This window comes from Schistocerca gregaria, chromosome 5, assembly GCF_023897955.1.
Source record: "Schistocerca gregaria isolate iqSchGreg1 chromosome 5, iqSchGreg1.2, whole genome shotgun sequence".
Classification (NCBI taxonomy): domain Eukaryota; kingdom Metazoa; phylum Arthropoda; class Insecta; order Orthoptera; family Acrididae; genus Schistocerca; species Schistocerca gregaria.
The window spans coordinates 501,030,131-501,051,812 of record NC_064924.1 but is presented as its reverse complement, the minus strand read 5'-3'; the positions used below and the strand labels follow the sequence as shown (position 1 = coordinate 501,051,812).

Here is a 21,682-nt window from a genome sequence, read left to right as displayed (position 1 = left end):
TCGCTTGGCCGGTTCACCGCCAGCGACTTTGTATGGGTACCGGGATATGGCAGGCGGTCAAAATGGAGTCCAGGCCACATCTTACGACACTATGGCCGACGCCTGTATGAAATCCATATGGACACGGGTGTTGCAGTGCATCATTCGGACCAGCTTCAGCATTGGGTGCAGGCAAAGCCTGTTCCAGATGCCACTACACCACCTTCGGCTCTACCTGATGCTCCGGATCTTGGCATCTCTCATTACTCACAACACAGCCCTCTCACCGTCATCTCGGTACCAGCACAAGAATGGACGCCACCAGGAGACGTGCCCATGCAGGAACCGGATGACCATCATCTGTCGGAGCAACTCTACTCACCCCCTTCTCCTACGGATGCCGACATATTGTCCATGTCTTCTGTTACATCAACCGGACTTGCCGCAACGGGGATATTGGTGCACGGAGCCCCAGCAGATTCAACCCCTACATCTCCTGTCATCTCGACCCGTTATCATCAGGGACACTTCCATCCATATGGGAAGCCTCCTCCTCCAGACTTCACGGCCAGTCAAACAATGCCTATGGACGGTAGCCATCTCCAGACCACCTCCATCAAGACCAGTGCAAAAATTTCAAAGGGCGGGGGGGAGTGTTGTGATGCACTGACCATTCAAAGTGCCGCCGCGCTATTACGCGCGTCCTCTACATGCGGTGCTGTCTGCCAGCCATGCAGCAGCCGCGCCACCTAAGCGTCCAGCCGGCCAGCGTCCGCTAGACTTGGACTCAGTGCAGATTTGACCGTTACTGTGTAGACATGCGTTATGTGATCTACTCACTCTGTGACTTACATTTATTGTGTCATCTTTTGAAATATAAGTGTTCAACTTGACGTTATAGCAGTAAGTACTTTTTTCTATTCGATCCCAAGAACTTTTCAAGCCACCACCATAACCTACATGTTTCCACAAATACCTGTTCAAATAATTTCTCAAATCCAAATTGTGTTACCCTTAGTCTCTGAATTCTTCTCAACATTCCTATAGGCATCTTAATCTTGATGGGAATACAGAAGAGATCTGTCATCCTCTCCACAGACAGTGGGTCTACGTCTGTTGTGATGAGTTGTAATGATTCTCTGACAGAAGTCGTCCACCAGCTGTCTGACACTTCTATCTACATGCCTTACTTTAAGAATCTCTTTCCAGATACTGTATGACCTCCAGTGTCTATTCACGTCTCTAGGGAATCACTGCACCTTTCATAAATATCTGTCTCCTTTCTTTTAACAAATCACCCACACGTAATCACCTTCTACAAACTCACAAATATTTAATGCTACTTTGAAAAAAAAGTGCAAATAAATTCATGTAAGCTGAGGTATTCCTGTGCCATCTACTAGAGAAATTCTTCCTAACCACTCAATATCCGACATGGAACGCAACGTTCAGATACTTTTATGACATTTTCGTGATATGAGATGAGATTATGATGTGCTAACCGGTCATTGGGCCACCTCTAATCAACAATACCTCTGCTATGATAGACTTACTCCTTCACCAATAATAAGCCTGTCTCACACAGTATTCCACTTGCTGACCTGGAAAACCTTTTGGTCAAAAATATATCCTGTCTCACTTATCTCACACTCACAATACTCAGCTAGAAGTGCTGACCTGCTACAAAGGAGCATATCCCACATTACATTATACTTCTACAGTCTAGAACAGCCGAATCTCATCCTCTGTCAGCTCCAGTGCTCTTGTCCTGCATAGGGACTATCCTCTCAACCCTCTCCCGTCACACAGTCAAAAAAAAGTGGTATTCCACCAACTGCCCCATGTAAAAAATACCTTGGTGCATTTCAGTACCACTCCTACCCAAATCTGTTACAACATGGCACATATGCGTGTGGCAGACTTCTGTTGTAAGACTTCTCCCATTTGTCAACACATATTTTATCCCACCAGTGACAGCATCACGTATGAAAGAAGCCATGTCACAGGTCAATTATGCTGCAACTGTTGAATGTCTTTATATGGGTATAACTACAATCAGTAGCTATCCTTTATAACTAGATGTTGCCAAAATGTAGGCACAATCATATTTGACTACACGAAGGCAGAACATGATAGTCAATTGCTTCAACAATTGCTTCACAACTGTATCATCAGGATCCTCAGTCCCAAACATAATTTTCTCTGAACTGTGAGTGTAGAAATTGTTCTTTCAACACATCATTTGTACAATCCTGCTGGCTATAATGTCTGCTTGTCCTTGACCCACACTCACCATCAATGTATTTTTATAATCTATGTGGTACAGTCCATGAGTACTTTTATACCTAACACTACAAAAGGGATTCTTCTGTTTATCTCTCTATCCAGTACCTTGTTATACTGGTATTGTGAGTATAGCAGTTGCAACAGGTAATGTTGTAGAACTGCAATTGCTACTTCCCCTTCAACACCTTTTATACACTCTTGTTTCATCAAGACAAAAAATCTTAAGAGGTGAATAGTATATGTGATATGAAAAGTTCAAGTTGTTTCAACTTGAGAAGTAAAACTATGGAAAATTATAAATTATATCCTTAAAATATATATCAATATTTAACAAATAATGTAAATAACTTGGGAGTAATGGACTTCACTCACTGAATAGTTGCAGTATTGAGCTGCTGACAGGGTCACACAAAATAGAGAAGGAAAAATCATAGATTTCCAAATCAATTCTTTCTCAAGCAGTGCACACATGCATGTACGTGTACATGTGCATGCACACTTATGACCCTACATGGCACCGGCTGGATGTAAAATGCAGGGACTGGTGTTCAGCAGATGGACTGCTGAACTGTAATCCCTACCCTACTACTACAACTACACTGTGTACCCAGCCAGCAGCAAGTAGGGGCACATCTCTCTGTGTGTGTGTGTGTGTGTGTGTGTGTGTGTGTGTGTGTGTGCGCACATGCTCGAAACAGAATTTATTCCAAAAGCCAGCAAGTGTTCCTTCTCTATTGTGTGCCTGTTGACAACATTTCTGTTATTCAATGAGAAGTCTCCTTTACTTCTAAATTATTTGCATAACAATATTTTTTCACTTTTGTATCCCATATGTGAAAAACAGTTAGATAAAACAAATGAAATTCTTACTTTGTCACAAACACCTTGACTTTTGTTGGCACTACAGTTTCGAGGACACATGACAATGGAACAGTTAGATCCAGTCCAGCCATCTTTACAAACACACTGATCATTATGACAAGTATGGTTTCCACTACAATCTTTCTCACATGTCATCACTGTGTAACTGGCATTAAATCCCTCTGACAAGTCAGCTTGTTTATAATAAACTGTTAAAATACCTAAAAAAAAAAACACAAAGACATCATGAGTCACAAAAAAATAAAATGAATATGCCATACCAAACTTAAGAGAATTCAAACATGGTGAAACAAGGCAAAAGGCAAGTTGCTTGTCCAGTATGACACATACAGACTAAACATAAACATTAACTGAGACCACAGAGGCTATTCAATAAACATTTCCACAAAATCTAAGTACCCAATATCTGTTAGAGTTGGTAAATGAAGATTTTACAACAAATACCTGGCTTTGTTTATGCAAATCTCTTCATGTGAGACTTCAATGGTAAATATGCAGTGCCTGTGTTGTTTAGAAGTATGATGAAATATTCCTCTGGACATGCATGCATGTCCAAAGGAACAGGCAAGGTGGTGACTGCAGCCATAATGAAACACATGAACCACATTCACAGCTGCGAATGCAGACTACCAGAAGCTGTACAACGTAATGGCAACAATGAAAATTTGTGCCAGATTGGGACTCGAACCTGGATATCCTGCTTATCATGAGCGAGAACGGCCATTTTCCTACATTACATAATTAAAACTAATGGGAGAAAGGATCATCACTGAGTTGCAAGTATGATATATGAAATCTCAATGTATGTGGCAGGAGCCCAAATACAGGATTGATGTCAGTCAGACTGCCACAAGTACACGAATGAAGCAAGTGCAAAGTACAAGTGAGATCTGTGCATCATCTGTGGAAAAACTGAGTAGTTCTCACATTTCCTATTTAATGATTTCACCAACGCACATATTACAGAATCTAATACAAAGTTTAGTCAACAAATGATGATAAATGTTATACTGACCTGATTTTGCCTCGACAGTTACAGGGTATTCTGTATCTGCTGAGCAAAATACTCCTAGTACATGATTCTGATGGCTGCCTGATGCTGACATGAAATCTGGTAAACCATCATAAACATAAATGCTATTTTCCTGGCAGCTGACATTAATATCATCATGGATTGTAAACTGCACCACACTGGACTGGCTGCAGAACAATATAAAACAAAACAACATTATAATAAAGAGCTGATCAAATCATCTGAAAAGAGTTATTTCATTCAAGAAAGACAAACCTTGGATGAGAGTTTACAGACTTGTTCTGAACATCAAATGGGCTTACAATCCACAGGCATTCATGAATTGGTATAGTACGTTGGCGTTGTTCCCATGGAGTTAGTTGTCCAAGACGGCTGCCTAATCCTTGACTTTCTAATCCAGTGAGCATTCCCCGAGATGCACACTCATAATAACACATGCCTCCATGTCTAATCGGATTACAAAAAGAAAATTGACAAAGTTTAAAGTAACTTACATACAGCATTGCAAAACATTTCAGATGAATGAGTACACAATTGAAATCAAAACCACCTTCAACATAAAGAGTAACTGTAAAAAAGTAAGATAACAATAATTTGCCACAAAAAAGACAACCTCCTTTGAAAAAAATATCAACTCTTTCCTCTATTACTTTTTAACCATAAATCTGCAACATTCCCCAGTTTCTACACGAGTTTCTCCAATTTTCAGATGATGGGTAATTGAATACAAGGTGTTCCAGTAGAAATGGTCAATATTCAGGGATATACAGAAATGATCATTTGAAGAAAAAAACTTTTATGGGCATATGTCCCATTCTGAATGGTTTCTGAGATAGAACATATTTAACTTATATTTGCTTTTGGGGTTTGTGGTGCACATGAATATGTCTTTCCCACATAACTTCTTTGGTGTTCTATTCGAATCCAAACTACCTTGCTTTTTCAACCTCTTTGCTCAAGATGTCCTTCTGCCATTAAACTAACCCACTGAGTGTGCTGTTGTCCACAGTGTGCAGTGAGTGAAATAGCGTGGGGAATCATGCACAGGCTAAAATGTCACACATCTATACTATTGTGTAATACATAGGTACAATGTATGTTCACAGTTTTTTTGTGATGGTAGTGCTCCTGCTACTTTTGAAGAGTACCATCTGTGCTTTCAACTTGTCCATGTCCTGATCGCAGAGAGTTTACAACAGTTTTGAGCAGAATGAATAAAACAGGTATTCTTCCAAGTTCCCATTTCTCTTCTGAATATTTAGTTGAACTATCTGTGCAGCAACAGCAACACATCGTTGTAACGGTGCAACGTAATCCTGCTGTCAGTACACAGCAACTTTCTGCATGTATCAGTATCCCACGACCATGCATATGGCATACATTTGATGTGGAAATCTTGGACCCATTTCACACATAGCGTGTCCTTAATCTTGATATTGGTGACAATGCCACACAACTCGAATTCTGTTACTACTTAAATGACAATTGTCATTTGCTTCCATTAATATTATTTGCTGATGAAGCCACATTTACGCAGAATGGAATCAATAACCACACAATAATCATCCCCCGCACGTTACAGTGTAAACCAATTTCTAAGTCACAATGCTTCGTGCAACATGATCACTAATGTGTTGATAGATGCAGTTATTTCAGAAGAGCAAATGGTGGGACATAATTTTTGAAAAAATCGTTTTTTGACCACCTTGAGGACATTTCTTTGGGCATGCTGATTGTAATTGTACTTCCAGGATGGCAGAGAACCTCCACTTTTTATCAGACATGAGAGGGAACATCTCAACTGCACTTATCGTAATTGTAGGATTGGTTGTGGTAGACAATTAACCGGTCACAAGATCATCAGACCTTATGCCAATAGATTTTTGTTTATGGGATTGGGTGAAGTCTGAGATGTACATATGAAAAGTGAATATGTGAAATGAATTGGCTGGACATATCAGGGATGACGCTGCCCGCATTAAGAAACACGCAAAGGCACTCAGACAAGCAAAACATGTTCCTTCAAAAGTGCACAAATTACAAATGCTTTGATATTGACAATGGGCTGTTCAAACCTTTACTGTGAACTGTATAACACATGTAATGTGGTGTGTTATAATGCTTAGGGCTGAATGAGTAAAAAGTACATATTTTTCAACTGATATGTTGTAAAATGCATGTCATAATGTTTACTAACTGTTGTACATGAGTAAACACGACAATGTATTGCACAATACACTGTCAGGTTTACACATATACAACAGTTAGTTAACATTACAGCATGTGTTTTACAACATATCTGTTGAAAAATATGTATTTTTTACTCATTCAACTGTTGTGCGTGTGTAAACCTTACAATGTAATGCACAATACACAAAATAAATAATGCTGTCCATTAAATGTGTTTTACCTCAGAAACCATTTGGAATGAGGCATATGTCCACATGAACTTTTTTGCTTCAAGTTACTGTTTGTGTCACATCCTGGATATTAAGCATTCCTCTTGGGACATCCTGTATATGATGACTTGTACCTGCATTTAGTCTTTCTGCTAGTCTAGCCACTTAAAACACTCTGAACTCACCTTTTATGCACATCAAACAAACAACAGCTAAATTGATGCTAAATAAAACATTACACTGCATTAATTGCAAGTATAGGAGTAAATTTTAATTTTAATGACTGAAACACACTGTAGGAATTAGTAACGTGAAGATCTGAACATTTACTATAAACTAGTTTCTTGTTCTTTACTGTTTATTGACTGATTTGTAGAACTGCATCTCAGGAAGATCATTCCTGATTACATTACTAGATGGATAAGAGGCCACATAATCTGTGATCAAATGTCTTGCAATATTATGTAAAATGTTTACAGGGTGTTACAAAAAGGTACAGCCAAACTTTCAGGAAACATTCCTCACACACAAAGAAAGAAAATATGTTATGTGGACATGTGTCTGGAAACGCTTACTTTCCATGTTAGAGCTCATTTTATTACTTCTCTTCAAATCATATTAATCATGGAATGGAAACACACAGCAACAGAACGTACCAGTGTGACTTCAAACACTTTGTTACAGGAAATGTTCAAAATGTCCTCCGTTAGCGAGGATACATGCATCCACCCTCCGTCGAATGGAATCCCTGATGCAGCCCTGGAGAATGGCATATTCTATGACAGCTGTCCACAATATGAGCACGAAGAGTCTCTACATTTGGTACCGGGGTTGCGTAGACAAGAACTTTCAAATGCCCCCATAAATGAAAGTCAAGAGGGTTGAAGTCAGGAGAGCGTGGAGGCCATGGAATTGGTCCGTTTCTACCAATCCATCGGTCACCGAATCTGTTTTTGAGAAGCGTACAAACACTTCAACTGAAATGTGCAGGAGCTCCATCATGCATGAACCACATGTTGTGTCGTACTTGTAAAGGCACATGTTCTAGCATCACAGGTAGAGTATCCCGTTTGAAATCATGATAATGTGATCCATTGGGCGTAGGTGGAAGAAACTAAAATGAGCTCTACCATGGAAATCAAGCATTTCCATACACGTGTCCACATAACATCTTTTCCTTATTTGTGTGTGAGGAATGTCTACTGAAATTTTGGCCGTACCTCTTTGTAACACCCTGTACATTATCAATATTGTATATATTATCAAATCATACCTGAATTACAACCAGTAAAGGAGGTGAACAATAATTGAAACAGGATTCCAGTCTGCATTATCTGTGCTATCTACTCTCAGGAACTGCACTGCAGCAAAAAATGCTGACTGTCAGAAGAGCTTTCCTGCAGTGTACTTCCTAGCCCAATATCTGGATCTGCAAACTGACTGACTGACTGAAATACTTCCAAAGATTGCTATGATAATAACTGTTTTATGTTCTCTCTTTGGTATTTTAAGTAACGATTAAATAAATAAGAAAGGTAATTACTTAGAATCCTAAACTGAACAAAATTAATTCTTACCTTGGATCACCATAATAGCCCTTCTTACATCTTTCACAATTTTGACCTTCTGTATTGTCTTGGCAAAAACATTCGCCTGTCTGACGATCACATATTCCTTTACTATAGTTCCCGTGCTCATTACAATTGCATAACTGACAACCACTACTGGTTGCATTACCATAACTTCCTGGCCTAATGTATGAAAAAATGAATTTGACATTTTTAAGACATATTTTTTACTTCACTTACTCATTATTAGCATATTTATGAACATTGGAAATTTTCAAATAATCTTACCGGCAAAACTGACAAAATTCTCCTTCAGTCCAATCATGGCAACTGTCACATTTCCCAACACCTTCTAAACACGTAGAGTGATTGTTGCAACCACAATTAATACCACAGTCTTCACCTGTCCAGCCAAGCTCACATTTACAAACATAATCTGGAGGACCACCACAGTACCCATGGATGCAATCACTGTCACAGCTAAAAACAGAACAAAAATTAACATTTTTAATGTGCTGAGATGCTCATTCAATTCAAAACACACAAACTTAAATTATCTTCATAAAGTGCTCTGCAAAAGCTATACTAGATTTTTTAAGGTAAAGAGTAAAAGGAAGTATAAGTCAATGAGCACACAATTCCTATGTAAAAAGGAGGAATTTTCATTTTTATGTTTTAATAAAATCTTCATTAACACTAACAAATTAATGTTAGTTACACATGTTTTGCTAGTTTTCTGGTTTATTAAGAAGCTAGACTGGGACACCAGTAAAGTGGTGATTGACAATGAAGAACAAAAAGTGTGAGGTCCTCCCAAGAGTAGTAAAAGATATTCATTTAATTCCTGCTACATGATAAATAACGCAAATTTAAAGACTGTCAATTCAACTGAATACCTAGGGATTACAATTTCAAACAACTAGAATTGGAACCATCGCATAAAAAATGTAGTGGGGTAGGTGAACCAAGGACTGCATTTTATTGGCAGACCACTTAAAAGATGCAACTGATCTACTAAAGAGATTACCTAAACTATGATTGTCCATCATATGCTTAAGTATTGATGTGTGCAATGGGATCTCATGAGAGAGGATTAGGGAAGGATATCAAAAAAGTTCAAAGAAGGGCAGTTCATTTTGTACTACTGCAAAATAGGGGAAAGAGTGTCACAGAAATGATTAGCAAAGGCATTTTTCATAGTAGTGAGATCTTTTCACAAAATTTCTATCACCAACTTTCTCCTCTGAAAGTGAAAATATTTTGTCAAGTATAACATACAAAAGGAGAAATGATGATCATAATATAAGAGAAATCACAACTCACACGGAAATAATTAGGTGTTCATTTTTCCCAAATGCTATTCGAGAAAGGAACAGTCCAGAAAGAGTCCGAAAGCTGTTCTATGAACCCTCTGTCAAGCACTGCAGATTAATGATGTAGATAGGGCTAAGATAAAACTGTAAGCGAACCTTTACTGAGGTCGTCTATGAATTCAGTGCACGAAAATGTTAGCATAAAGCTTTATTATTTAAAAAAAAATTGAAGTTGATGTATGCTACAAAAAAAATTTCACGTCAATCAATAGCAGCACTGAAGGTCATGAGTCTTACATGTATTAGGCACCGTAACATTTTGCACACTTGACAATCCTAAGATGGCTTTCGCAATATGTGTCTAAACGCTTCGGACTCTTTCAATTCCATATTTGTTTTATATAGCCATGAGCCACCTTACAAAGGCCATTAAGTGTCATAGTCACCCTAAGTATTTTGTCTCTTATTTCAACTACCAAGTGGTCTTTTCTAGAGCTTCCTGGTGCAAAACACCTCCTCCAGTCAGAGAGGAAGTGATCTATTCTCGTAATGATACTTATCCTTCATATGATGTTACTGACATGCTTTAGTTCAGTACAGGCAAGGACAAAGATTGTTATTAACAAGATCCTTGTAAGCAAAAGAAAAATAATAAATAGTTGCAACAGTAACAAATGTAATAATGATGCAAAGATAAGATAAAGCTGTGGCAGAACTGACAGTAACTGAATCAAGAATGGAGAGAGAAGGAAACATTTTCTTATAAACTATCACAAGCAAATTATATGGCATAGTTATGATCAAATATCAAAAATGGGCTCAATGTTATGGTACAAATCATTAAAAAATTTAAGTTAATTTTTAATGGTATAACAACACATTTAAATAGTACCTTCTGTCTGCAGAGGTGAAAATTCTGCAGGATTCTAATACACAGAAGACAAACTTACAATGAAAAGGCCCTTGATAATGGTAATCTGAAAGTAGTAGAGTGTAAAATTTCTTTCGTTTATTACTCACTTTATCAAGAAGTGTTGTTTCAATATTTTCATATCCATAAAGAAACTAATGATTTCTCTTGAAGTTACATTAATTTACATGAGTTTCAAAAAAGAATGATCAACAACAGATATAGATTTTCCACAACGAATAATTCAACGAAACTCACTCACATTTATTTTTCCTCCACATCACCCCAATTTTTAGAATTTTTATACAAGTCTTTCTCTCGCTTTTGGAAGGAATTTAGACTTCTATATCACAATGCCTCTTAGGATCCACTTAAGGCACATGCAGCAAAATTAACTCATCTATGTGAATAGCTTTCACTCTGTAACACTAATAAATTTTCTTTGTGGGGTTCTCCAGTTATCCATGGACAATACTGAGATGTTCAGTTATTTCCACAGTGATTAATGACAGAAACACAGATTTATAATACAGAAAAACCTTACGTCTTTACACAGGTATGAATCCCATCTCCTATAAATCCTTGTTTGCACTTGCAAGTGTAGGAACCATGTGTATTTGTACATTCAGCATTTGGATGACAATCATCGAGTCCCAAATCACATTCATCCACATCAGGGCACATTGCATATGACCATCTTGTTCCATTCATATCTAGTGTTGTGTTATGATACAAATTTACTGCAGCAGAGCAGGAGTCTGTAATGAAAAGTATTTCATGTTTATATAAGTTTAGGAGGCATTGCTTTGGCATTATGAAACATCACATCTCAAAATTAAATTGACAAGACAGAGTACTAAGGACTATATAAGGGTGGATATGATGGTCTGACAATTGAAATACTTAAGCTTGCTGGTGAAGAAACATGAAAAGAAGTGGCTAAAATCTTTACCGCTTGCATACAATAAGGCAGTTGCTATTGCTGGAACAAAGCAGGTTTATTTCTTCTACACAAACAAGGAAGTGTTCACAATTTGAAGAATTACCAGTCCATCAATTTACTCCCTCCTGCTCACAAAGTTTTCACTAAAGTCCTAACAAATTGCATCAATGCTATTGTGGAAAATGCGCAACCCACAGAACAAACTGGATTCCACAGTTGTGATAGCACAATTGACCATACGCAACCCAAGCATAATTAGTCAAGCCAATGAATAAGAAATGTCACTGTGCATAGCTTTAATAGATTTTGAAAAGGTTTCTGATTCTGTCAGGCACATTGCAGTTATACAGAGACAAGGTGGAAAACAAAGTACATAAACATAATACATAGCATTTATGATACCTCAATGGCTTCTGTCAGGATAGGAAAACTCATGAGGAAAATTTTCCTTTGGAAGAGGAGTAAAGTAGGGTAGCCCTAGCCCTGAAAACTATTACTATCTTTGAGATGGCTATGACCAAAATTATTTGGAAAGAAAGGGAATCAGAATAAATGGGAAAAGACTCACTAAATTGAGATTTGCAGACGACACAATAGTCCTAGGCAAGAATATGCTACAAATGCAATCCTTTATAAAGGATTCATAAGATCCAGAATGAAATTTTCACTCTACAGCAGAGTGTATGCTCATATGAAACTTCCTGACACATAAAAATGTGTGTCAGACCGAGATCTGACCTTGGAATCTTTACCTTTGGTGGACAAGTTTGAGCTGTGCCTGGGTAGCTCTATAAGCAGAGCACTTGCACGTGAAAGGCAAAGGTCCCTAGTTCAAGTATTAGCCCTTAAGACAATTATAATCCACCAGGAAGATTTATCAGATAATTGCGAAAAAAGTAAGCCTCAAGAGAAATCTGTGCATGAAATGTAGCACGCACATCAAGTAGGTAACTGCAAGACAAAAAATACTGAACAATAAATCTTGAACAGTTAACTGATATCCAAGAAGATTTAAAACCAGAAGTATTTGCTGAATCAAGCTGGGTTGGAGGTCTTACGGAAGAAAAACAACTGGTTTTAAATCTGATTTGCCAACATACTTAAAAAGGTTATTTTCGAACAGTGTGTTCTTTCTGTTCTAACATATGGCTAAGAAATGAGAATTTTAAACAAGTTTTTCAGAAGGAAACTATGAACAAAGGAAACTATGAACAACTCAGAGAGCTATGGAAAGGTCACTCCTGGGTCTCACCAGAAAAGACAGAAAAGTGAAGACATAACAGCAATAACAGGAGTTTAGAATATAGTGCAACAGGTAAAAGTTCTAAAGTGGAAACAGGCAAGGCATATTGCACAAAGAAATTACAGAATACAGACAAAGGTAGCAGTAGAGAAGAGTCCCAAAGAAAGAGTAAGATCACAAGGCTGACCACTGTAATAAAGAAGTGAAGAAAGTCGCAGGTAGAGAGACAGAGAGGCATGAATATGGCAACTGAAGTTGTATTTTTTAACTTAAGATTAATGAAGCTACATCCTGCAAAGGTTTAATTAGCAGAACGATAAATATCTAAACAATATTCCAAGAAAAGAAAAATAACCGGAATGAAACTAAGAAATACATACAGTAACCAAATTAAATAATTGAAGTAGGTGTGTACAGTGATGAATATCATTGCCATGCTCACTAATACAGTTGAATTCATCATAATGCACAATTAATACAGTTGCAGGATACGACAAAATGAATAGGATGAAATACAAGCTGAAGGATGCTTACAGCAAAAAGACAGATTATGATGCAGAGAGCACTGGATCTCATTTGATAGCAATACTGGAAAGATAGACAATAAAACTAAAAAAGAACACATTAATAATATTATGAAAAGGAAAGTTCCTACTCACCATATAGCGAAGATGCTGGGTTGCAGATAAGCACAACAAAAAGACTGCCACAAATTAGCTTTCGGCCAGTATGGCCTTCATGAAAAACATAAACACACATGCAAAAACAACTTGTGCACACACATGACTGCAGTCTCTGGCAACTGAAGCCACACCGGCAGTGTGGCTTCAGTTGCAAGAACCTGCAGTTTTGTGTGTGTGTCAGCATCTCCTTCATATGGTGTGAAGCCACTTTCCTTTTCAATTTATTGTTACATTCCATCCTGGATTTTCCATTGTTTGAAAGAACACACTAAAATCTCCAACTCAGTAGCTTGGGCTGGACTCTAAAAAATTTTAAAACACATACTTATTCAATTAATTTTTGGTTCAAACAGAGGGCAGATCGAACAATGGGCAAGAATGCACATTTAGTGTGTGATGATGTAACATATCCAGGAAGGAAAGTAGGCTTGGTTGGGGAAAGTCAGAAATGAAGAACAGGTCACTCAAATTTCAGGATGAGAGAACCCACAACCTTTTAATGTGCTCTATGAAGAGTAATGTAGTACTCCTTATCTAGAAAAATTAGCAAATAAACTACATACTACAATAACGCAACAAAATGGCGAGTTTAATTGAGCAAAATGTTACCAGTAACATGTGTATGTGCGTGCTTTGACTTTCAAGTCTTGTCAACAAAAGTACTACAAATAAAGTAAAGTATAATTGTTTGTTCCAAGTAAGTTATTACATCTCTTGAGTATGCAGCTATTGGTAGCTTGTAGTTTGTTACACAACATATACACAACAGTACTTTTGTACTAACAACTCAATTTCTCTTTGTAGTATATCACAATACATTTTTTTCTGATTGGCTGTTCTTGAGTGTTTTATTGCTTTTAATAGAACAATTAATATTAAAAGAAATATAACTACTAACCAATATGGGGATGGCTAAAATCTCCCTCAACACACACTCCCAAAATGGGGTTTTCCTGGCTATAGCACCATCCACAACCCAAACTTTGTAAACAACTGGAACAGTTTGTGTGCCTCTTGCAAGACTTGCACTGATTATTGCTCTGTAGTCCCACATGCCTTCCACGTCCTTGAGGATTAGGTGCCAACACATAAACTTGGTCCACCCACTCCCGACACTGTCCAAACTGGTACTCAGAGGTATATATAGAAAACGAGAAACACTCCTGCAATAAAATCAGTTTAACATCACACAAACTAACAAATATAAAGCACATCCAGTACAAGATAAAGTAGATAAACAAACTTATTGGAATGAAATACTTACACTTTTGGTATAAAACACGAATGAAATGGATCAATTATAAACAGTACACGTAACATTTTGTATCAAGCTGACAGGATTCATTACATTATCACCATAAAACCACCTAAAATCACATATATCTTATTACACAAGAAAGGAATCAAGGATATTATCTATCAGATTATCTCAGTCCCAACACTTATTTACTAGCAGCACAAATAAGTCATTTGGCTTGAACATATGTGAATAAGGATTTCCTAAAATAACAAGTTCCATTGTATTGTGTTGGCCACAAACGAGAGACTAGTTTCAGTAAAATTAACTTTTCAAGATTTTTTATTACTCCTTTGGTGAGGGTTCTAGCGTATCACAACTAAATACGAGTAGTCTTTTCAATTATTTACGCGTGAACAAGAACAAAATGTTAATTTTAAGAAAGGAAAAAAATCTGCTACTTTTTCATTTACACTATTCAGATGCTGTTTAGTAATTACTGCACAAATTCTAGCAATAGCAACAACAGTATATGTAAGAATATTTACCTGTAGAAAGTACTGAACCTTGCTTAGGAAGAATAGAAGATTTTCTTAAGTGACATTGTTCACTTTTATACTACCAATCCTGATGTCCAAATAGCATTACAAACAAAGGTTAATCTGGTTGTGGTCTTCAGTCTAAAGACGCATTTAATACAGCACTCCTGTGCAAGTCTCTTCATCACTGCATAACTATTCCAAACTACAACTATTTGAACCTGCTTACTGTAGCTGAGCTTGGTCTCCCTCTGAAGTTATTACCCCCCCCCCCCCCCCCCCCAAATACTTCAAACCTTACCAAATTGATGGTTTCTCGATGCCTCTGAACAGGTTCCATCATCTGATTCCTTCTTTTAGTCAGGTTGGGGTAGAAATTCTCTTTTTCCCAAAACTGGTTCAGGCCTTCCTCATGTTGTTTGTTGTTGTGATATTCAGTCCTGAGACTGGTTTGATGCAGCTCTCCATGCTACTCTATCCTGTGCAAGCTTCCTCATCTCCCAGTACCTACTGCAACCTACATCCTTCTGAATCTGTTTAGTGTATTCATCTCTTGGTCTCCCTCTACAATCTTTACCCTCCACGCTGCCCTCCAATACTAAATTGGTGATCCCTCGATGTCTCAGAACATGTCCTACCAAACGATCCCTTCTTCTAGTCAAGTTGTGCCACAAGTTCCTCTTCTCCCCAATTCTACTCAATACCTCCTCATTAGTTATGTGATCAACCCATCTAATCTTCAGCATTCTTCTGTAGCAACACATTTCGAAAGCTTCAATTCTCTTCTTGTCTAAGCTATTTATCGTCCATGTTTCACTTCCAGACATGGCTACACTCCATACAAATACTTTCAGAAACGACTTCCTGACACTTAAATCAATACTCGATGTTAACAAATTTCTTTTCTTCAGAAACGCTTTCTTTGCCATTGCCAGTCTACATTTTACATCCTCCCTACTTTGACCATCATCAGTTATTTTGCTCCCCACATAGCAAAACTCCTTTACTACTTTAAGTGTCTCATTTCCTAATCTAATTCCCACAACATCACCCGACTTAATTCGACTACATTCCATTATTCTTGTTTTGCTTTTGTTGATGTTTATCTTATACCCTCCTTTCAAGACACTGTCCATTCCGTTCAACTGCTCTTCCAAGTCTTTTGCTGTCTCTGACAGAATTACAATGTCATCGTCAAACCTTAAAGTTTTTATTTCTTCTCCGTGGATTTTAATACCTACTCCGAATTTTTCTTTTGTTTCCTTTACTGCTTGCTCAATATACAGATTAAATAACATCGGGGAGAGGCTACAACACTGTCTCACTCCCTTCCCAACCACTGCTTCCCTAACATACCACTCGACTCTTATAACTGCCATCTGGTTTCTGTACAAATTGTAAATAGCCTTTCACTCTCTGTATTTTACCCCTGCCATCTTCAGAATTTGAAAGAGAGTATTCCAATCAACATTGTCAAAACCTTTCTCTAAGTCTACAAATGCTAGAAACGTAGGTTTGCCTTTCCTTAATCTAGCTTCCAAGATAAGTCGTAGGGTCAGTATTGCCTCACGTGTTCCAACATTTCTACGGAATCCAAACTGATCTTCCTCGAGGTCGGTTTCTATCAGTTTTTCCATTCGTCTGTAAAGAATTCGCGTTAGTATTTTGCAGCTGTCACTTATTAAATTGATAGTTCGGTAATTTTCACATCTGTCAACACCTGCTTTCTTTGGGATTGGGATTATTATATTCTTCTTGAAGTCTGAGGGTATTTCGCCTGTCTCATACATCTTGCTCACCAGATGGTAGAGTTTTGTCAGGACTGGCTCTCCCAAGGCCATCAGTAGTTCTAATGGAATGTTGTCTACTCCGGGGGCCTTGTTTCGACTCAGGTCTTTCAATGCTCTGTCAAACTCTTCACACAATATCATATCTCCCATTTAATCTTTATCTACATCCTCTTCCATTTCCATAATATTGTCCTCAATTACATTACCCTTGTATAGGCCCTCTATATACTCCTTCCACCTTTCTGCTTTCCCTTCTTTGCTTAGAACTGGGTTTCCATCTGAGCTCTTTATATTCATACAAGTGGTTCTCTTTTCTCCAAAGATCTCTTTAATTTTCCTGTAGGCAGTATCTATCTTACCCCTAGTGAGATAAGCCTCTACATCCTTACATTTGTCCTCTAGCCATCCCTGATTAGCCATTTGGCACTTCCTGTCGATATCATTTTTGAGACATTTGTATTCCTTTTTGCCTGCTTCATTTACTGCATTTTTATATTTTCTCCTTTCATCAATTAAATTCAATATTTCTTCACTTACTCAAGGGTTTCTACTAGCCCTCGTCTTTTTACTTATTTGATCCTCTGCTGCCTTCACTATTTCATTCTTCAAAGCTACCCATTCTTCTCCATTTCCTCATGAGTTATTCAATTTACCAGCACTATTCTGCAGTGACAAATTTCAAAGGCGTCTATCATCTTCTACACACATACATATTCACATAAGCAAGCACACCTCATACACATACGACTGCTTGCACCCGCAGATCTGACTGGAATGTGACTGTCACATGAAGGGAAGGGAAGGGGGAGGGAAAAAAGGGAACGGGTAGGGTGAGAGAAAAGTGCTGTACAGTGGGGCTTGAGGGGAATGGAGACTGCCAGTTGCAACATTGGAAAGTGGTGTGTGTGTGTGTGTGTGTGTGTGTGTGTGTGTGTGTGTGTGTGTGTGTGTGGTGGGGGGGGGGGGGGGGCATGAAAGTAGAGGAGCAAGGACAGGGAAAGGATGGTTAGGTATATCGGCAGAGGGCGGCACAGAAAGAAGGTGAGGGAACTTGAAAATGGAGAAGATGACAGGACAAGGGAGTGGAAACTGTGCTGGCTGGTGTGGGAACAGTAGCTTACCATAAGTTGAGTCCATGTGAAACATGGGAATACTTTTGGGAGTGGAGAAAGTGTTGTAAGGATAACTCCCATTTGTGCAGTTCAGAAAAGTAGGTGGTAGAGGGGTGGATCCAGATGGCCCAGTTTGCGAAGCAGCCACTAAAATGTAGCATGTTACATTCAGATGCTGAATATAACATGACAGATTTCAATGGCTGCTTCACAACACACATTATCTGGACATACCCCTCCACCACCAGTTTTTCTGAACTGCGGTAGTGGAAGTTTTCTGTGCAACATGTTCCCTGCTCCCAAAATTACCCCAGCCTCAGCCTACAGTAGCCTACTGCCCCCACATTCTCTGTGCAACAGTTTCCGTCCCCTCATCCTCTCACCACCATCCTTTTTACTTTCCGTAAACCTATACATGTGCCTCCCTGCCAGATAGTGTTCTTCTCCCACCAACTGTACCCTGCTGTCCCTCCCCTTCCCCTTCTCCACCCCACAACAGACTGCTATTCACATCACAGTTTCATTCCATTTGGAGTTGCTGGTGGAAGTGGTCATAAGTGAATGAGGTGTGTGTGTGTGTGTGTGTGTGTGTGTGTGTGTGTGTGTGTGGGCGTGCGCGCGCGCTCGCTCGTGTGCGCCCATCTGCAGGTGCAGCTGCGTGCACGGACGTGTGTGTTTTCTTTGCTGAAGAAGCCTTTGGCTGAATGCCATTTAATGGGTAGTAGTCTTTTTGCTGAGCCTGTCTGTAACTCAACGGGTCATCTTTATGATGAGTAACAATCAATTCTCTTCCTAATAACCTTAACAAATTACCCATTTCAGAAATGCTTTTTGAGCCGTGTTGGCTTGTTCTATGTTTTTACATCTTTGCTTACTTGTGCAATCCATCTCTGTGTAATTCTCTTTCTAATTCCTGTGTAATTCTCTTCCTAATAATCTTAACAAATTACCCATTTCAGAAATGTTTTTTGAGCCGTGTTGCCTTGTCCTATGTTTTTAAATCTTTGCTTACTTGTGCAATCCATCTCTGTGTAGTCGCCGGGTAGTTGAGTCTTTTGTTGTAGGTCCCAGGAGCAGCTTGTTGACCACTTCGACAGTCAGTCGATCACAGTTATCAGTGTGTGTGTGTGTGTGTGTGTGTGTGTGTGTGTGTGTGTGTGTGTGCGCGTGTGTGCGCGTGTGAGAGAGAGAGAGAGAGAGAGAGAGAGAGAGAGAGAGAGAGAGAGAGAGAGAGAGAGAGAGATATGCGAAGTACATATGATGTATTCTGAGTTGTTCACGGAACTTATGAGTACACAATTGTCTAAGCAGATGGTGGACAACAGAGTGGTGTCTGTCAGCAATGCTTGGGCACAATGTCGGTTTACCCTGGATTAAGCAGGCATAATTGCTGATGTGGGTGTTGGTGTGCTGTTCATTTTCTGGTGCCATCTGTTCTGTCCTTTTGGGACAAGGTACTTGTTACTTGATTGACAAACGTGCTTCCATGTTGAAATTGCTCCCACTACACTGGATGGCCTGTGGCTCTCAATCACTCTGTTTCAAGCATTAAATTCATCCTTTGGTGCCTCTGTTTGAAATAATCTGAGTGCCATATTTGTGTGTTTTAGAATTTCTTTTAGTTACAACTTGTTCAGTTATCTGCTTATTTTGTCATTTGTGCCTGAAATTAATTTTCATATGTTCTAGGTCACCAGCTGTGTTAGTGATCACTGAGGTCGAACTTGAGTCTTATTTGTATTGGAAGTTGTTGCTTTACTGACTGGGGTAGCAACTATAAAGTCGTCTACAACTGTAGTACGCAAACGCTACCGATCCAGTGCACCTTGGCTCTATATACTCTATAACTCTATTGAGATTTTTCCTCTTTCAAGAAAATTAATATTTATCTTTTTAAATATAAATACTATTGTAGCTGTTTTGAGTGTTAGCCCTCAAGATTTGCATGTTACCTTTTAAGCCACTTAAATTAACCTGCCTTAGTACTGTATGATTTCCTGGTTCTTACATTAACTTGTTATATTTACTGTAAGATTAACTGGTTAACCCTTTCAGTAATTCTTATCACAAAATTCTTGTTGTTATACTTAAGGTTTGGTTGGAGCTTGGAGCCACACTCACATTGAGCTTCTTGTCTTGGTCTGAGCATTTTCATATGTTCTATGATTATTATGCATTAGTTATATGTTTGGTTGTTCGCTCTCGGCTTTTTGGTTGTTTGCTGTAGGCCTTCCAAATTGTTCGTAGTGTTGGAGGCGCTGCCCTGGGGTGTTCTCTGTTACCCACCGGTTCACCAGGTGCAGCTTATCAGCATGTGTATCCGTGCACGCTGCAGTGCGCCATTTCCCATATCATCGTAGCCTCTGAGGTGTTACAGCCTTCTGGATTGCTATGGCATCCCTCATAAGTTGAGTTCCTATCTTGTAGCAAATGGGTGTTCGTTTAACCATTAGTGCCCATTATTCTAAACTATCTTATTCAAACCCAGCCTGGCGTACCTGCCCCTTCCATATTTTTTCTGTTTGAAGTTTGATTTTTAATGTAATAGTTTTGATATTGGTGTAATGCTCAACCTGTTAAATGGTACTTTATTACTTTCCCACGTCAGTACTTTGAATATGCCCAATGGGCTTCCCTGACAGATCAAACATTGGATATTTGTGTTGATACCAGACTTATGTAACCTTATGTATGTTTGTAAGCTATGTTCATTAATGTTAAGCACCCACTTGGCATGCCAAATGTGGGAATTGTAATCTGTAGCACCATTGCTGTCATTGTTCACCCAGCACTCAGTGCATGTTTAAGGTATAGTTGATTGTACTACTTGCTTGTTAGTCCTTCCTAATTTGGTGCATTTTATTCATTAGAATTAAGTGATTAATCATCTATTGGTTGAATTGTAGGAATTTTGGAGTAATTACGTGAATCATTTGTATTTTATTAGAATTTTTGCTAACTATGCAAGAAAAGAGTACCGTGCAAGGTGGCACACTGGACTCGCATTCGGGAGGACGACGGTTCAATTCCGTGTCCGGCCATCCTGATTTAGGTTTTCTGTGATTTCCCTAAATCGCTCCATGCAAATGCTGGGATGATTCCTTTAAAAGGGCACGGCCGACTTCCTTCCCATCCTTCCCTAATCCGATGAGACTTATGACATCACTGTTTGGTCTCTTCCCCCAAACAATCCAACCCAAAGTAACAAACGGCTTGTGATAAATGGCCAGCACCTTTCTCATACCATTTAGTTATTTCCTAACCCTGGGGTGTTTACTGACATATCACTTTTCTTGTTATTGCCAGTCTTCATTTTATTTTACCGACCAAATAGCGAAACTACTACTGGTGTGTTAGGCCCGAGTCAGTGTGCCATTAATAACTAAAGATGACCAACGTCATAAGATACTGATACCCCTTGGAAACCTGTGTGTGTTTTTTTTTTTTTAATTTGTAGACGATATTTTTGTTGTTTTGTCTCAGTGAGAGTTTGAATGACATTTTAGAACACCTGAGTTCAATCCACTTGAATACTAGTTTCACAATGACGGGGAATAGCATGGCTCCCTTCCCTTTCTTGATGTGTTGGTCACAAGGAATATAGATTGTACATTGGGACATGCCATTTATAGGAAGCCTACTAACACTGACTTGTATCTGCAGTCTGATTGTTGTCCTCATGCAGCTAAATGAAATGGTACTTCTTTGTTCCTTGGTTCATAGGGTCCAAGTCACTGCAGACCATGAAAGTTTGTCAGCTGAGTT

At 38.7% G+C, this 21,682-nt stretch overlaps 1 protein-coding gene across 2 annotated transcripts in view; it reads right to left on the bottom strand.

Annotated features, from left to right (window-relative positions):
- Positions 1-21,682, bottom strand: part of LOC126272042 (multiple epidermal growth factor-like domains protein 8) — a 371,715-nt gene that overhangs the window by 109,442 nt on the left and 240,591 nt on the right. For both annotated transcript variants that reach the window (XM_049974556.1, XM_049974557.1), the window contains exons 16-22: positions 14,138-14,402; positions 10,915-11,128; positions 8,436-8,627; positions 8,157-8,330; positions 4,436-4,627; positions 4,163-4,347; positions 3,136-3,347 (exon numbers count right to left, since the gene is read on the bottom strand). In XM_049974556.1, the coding sequence (XP_049830513.1) occupies positions 3,136-3,347; positions 4,163-4,347; positions 4,436-4,627; positions 8,157-8,330; positions 8,436-8,627; positions 10,915-11,128; positions 14,138-14,402 (1,434 nt within the window). The remainder of the gene's footprint in view (positions 1-3,135; positions 3,348-4,162; positions 4,348-4,435; positions 4,628-8,156; positions 8,331-8,435; positions 8,628-10,914; positions 11,129-14,137; positions 14,403-21,682) is intronic.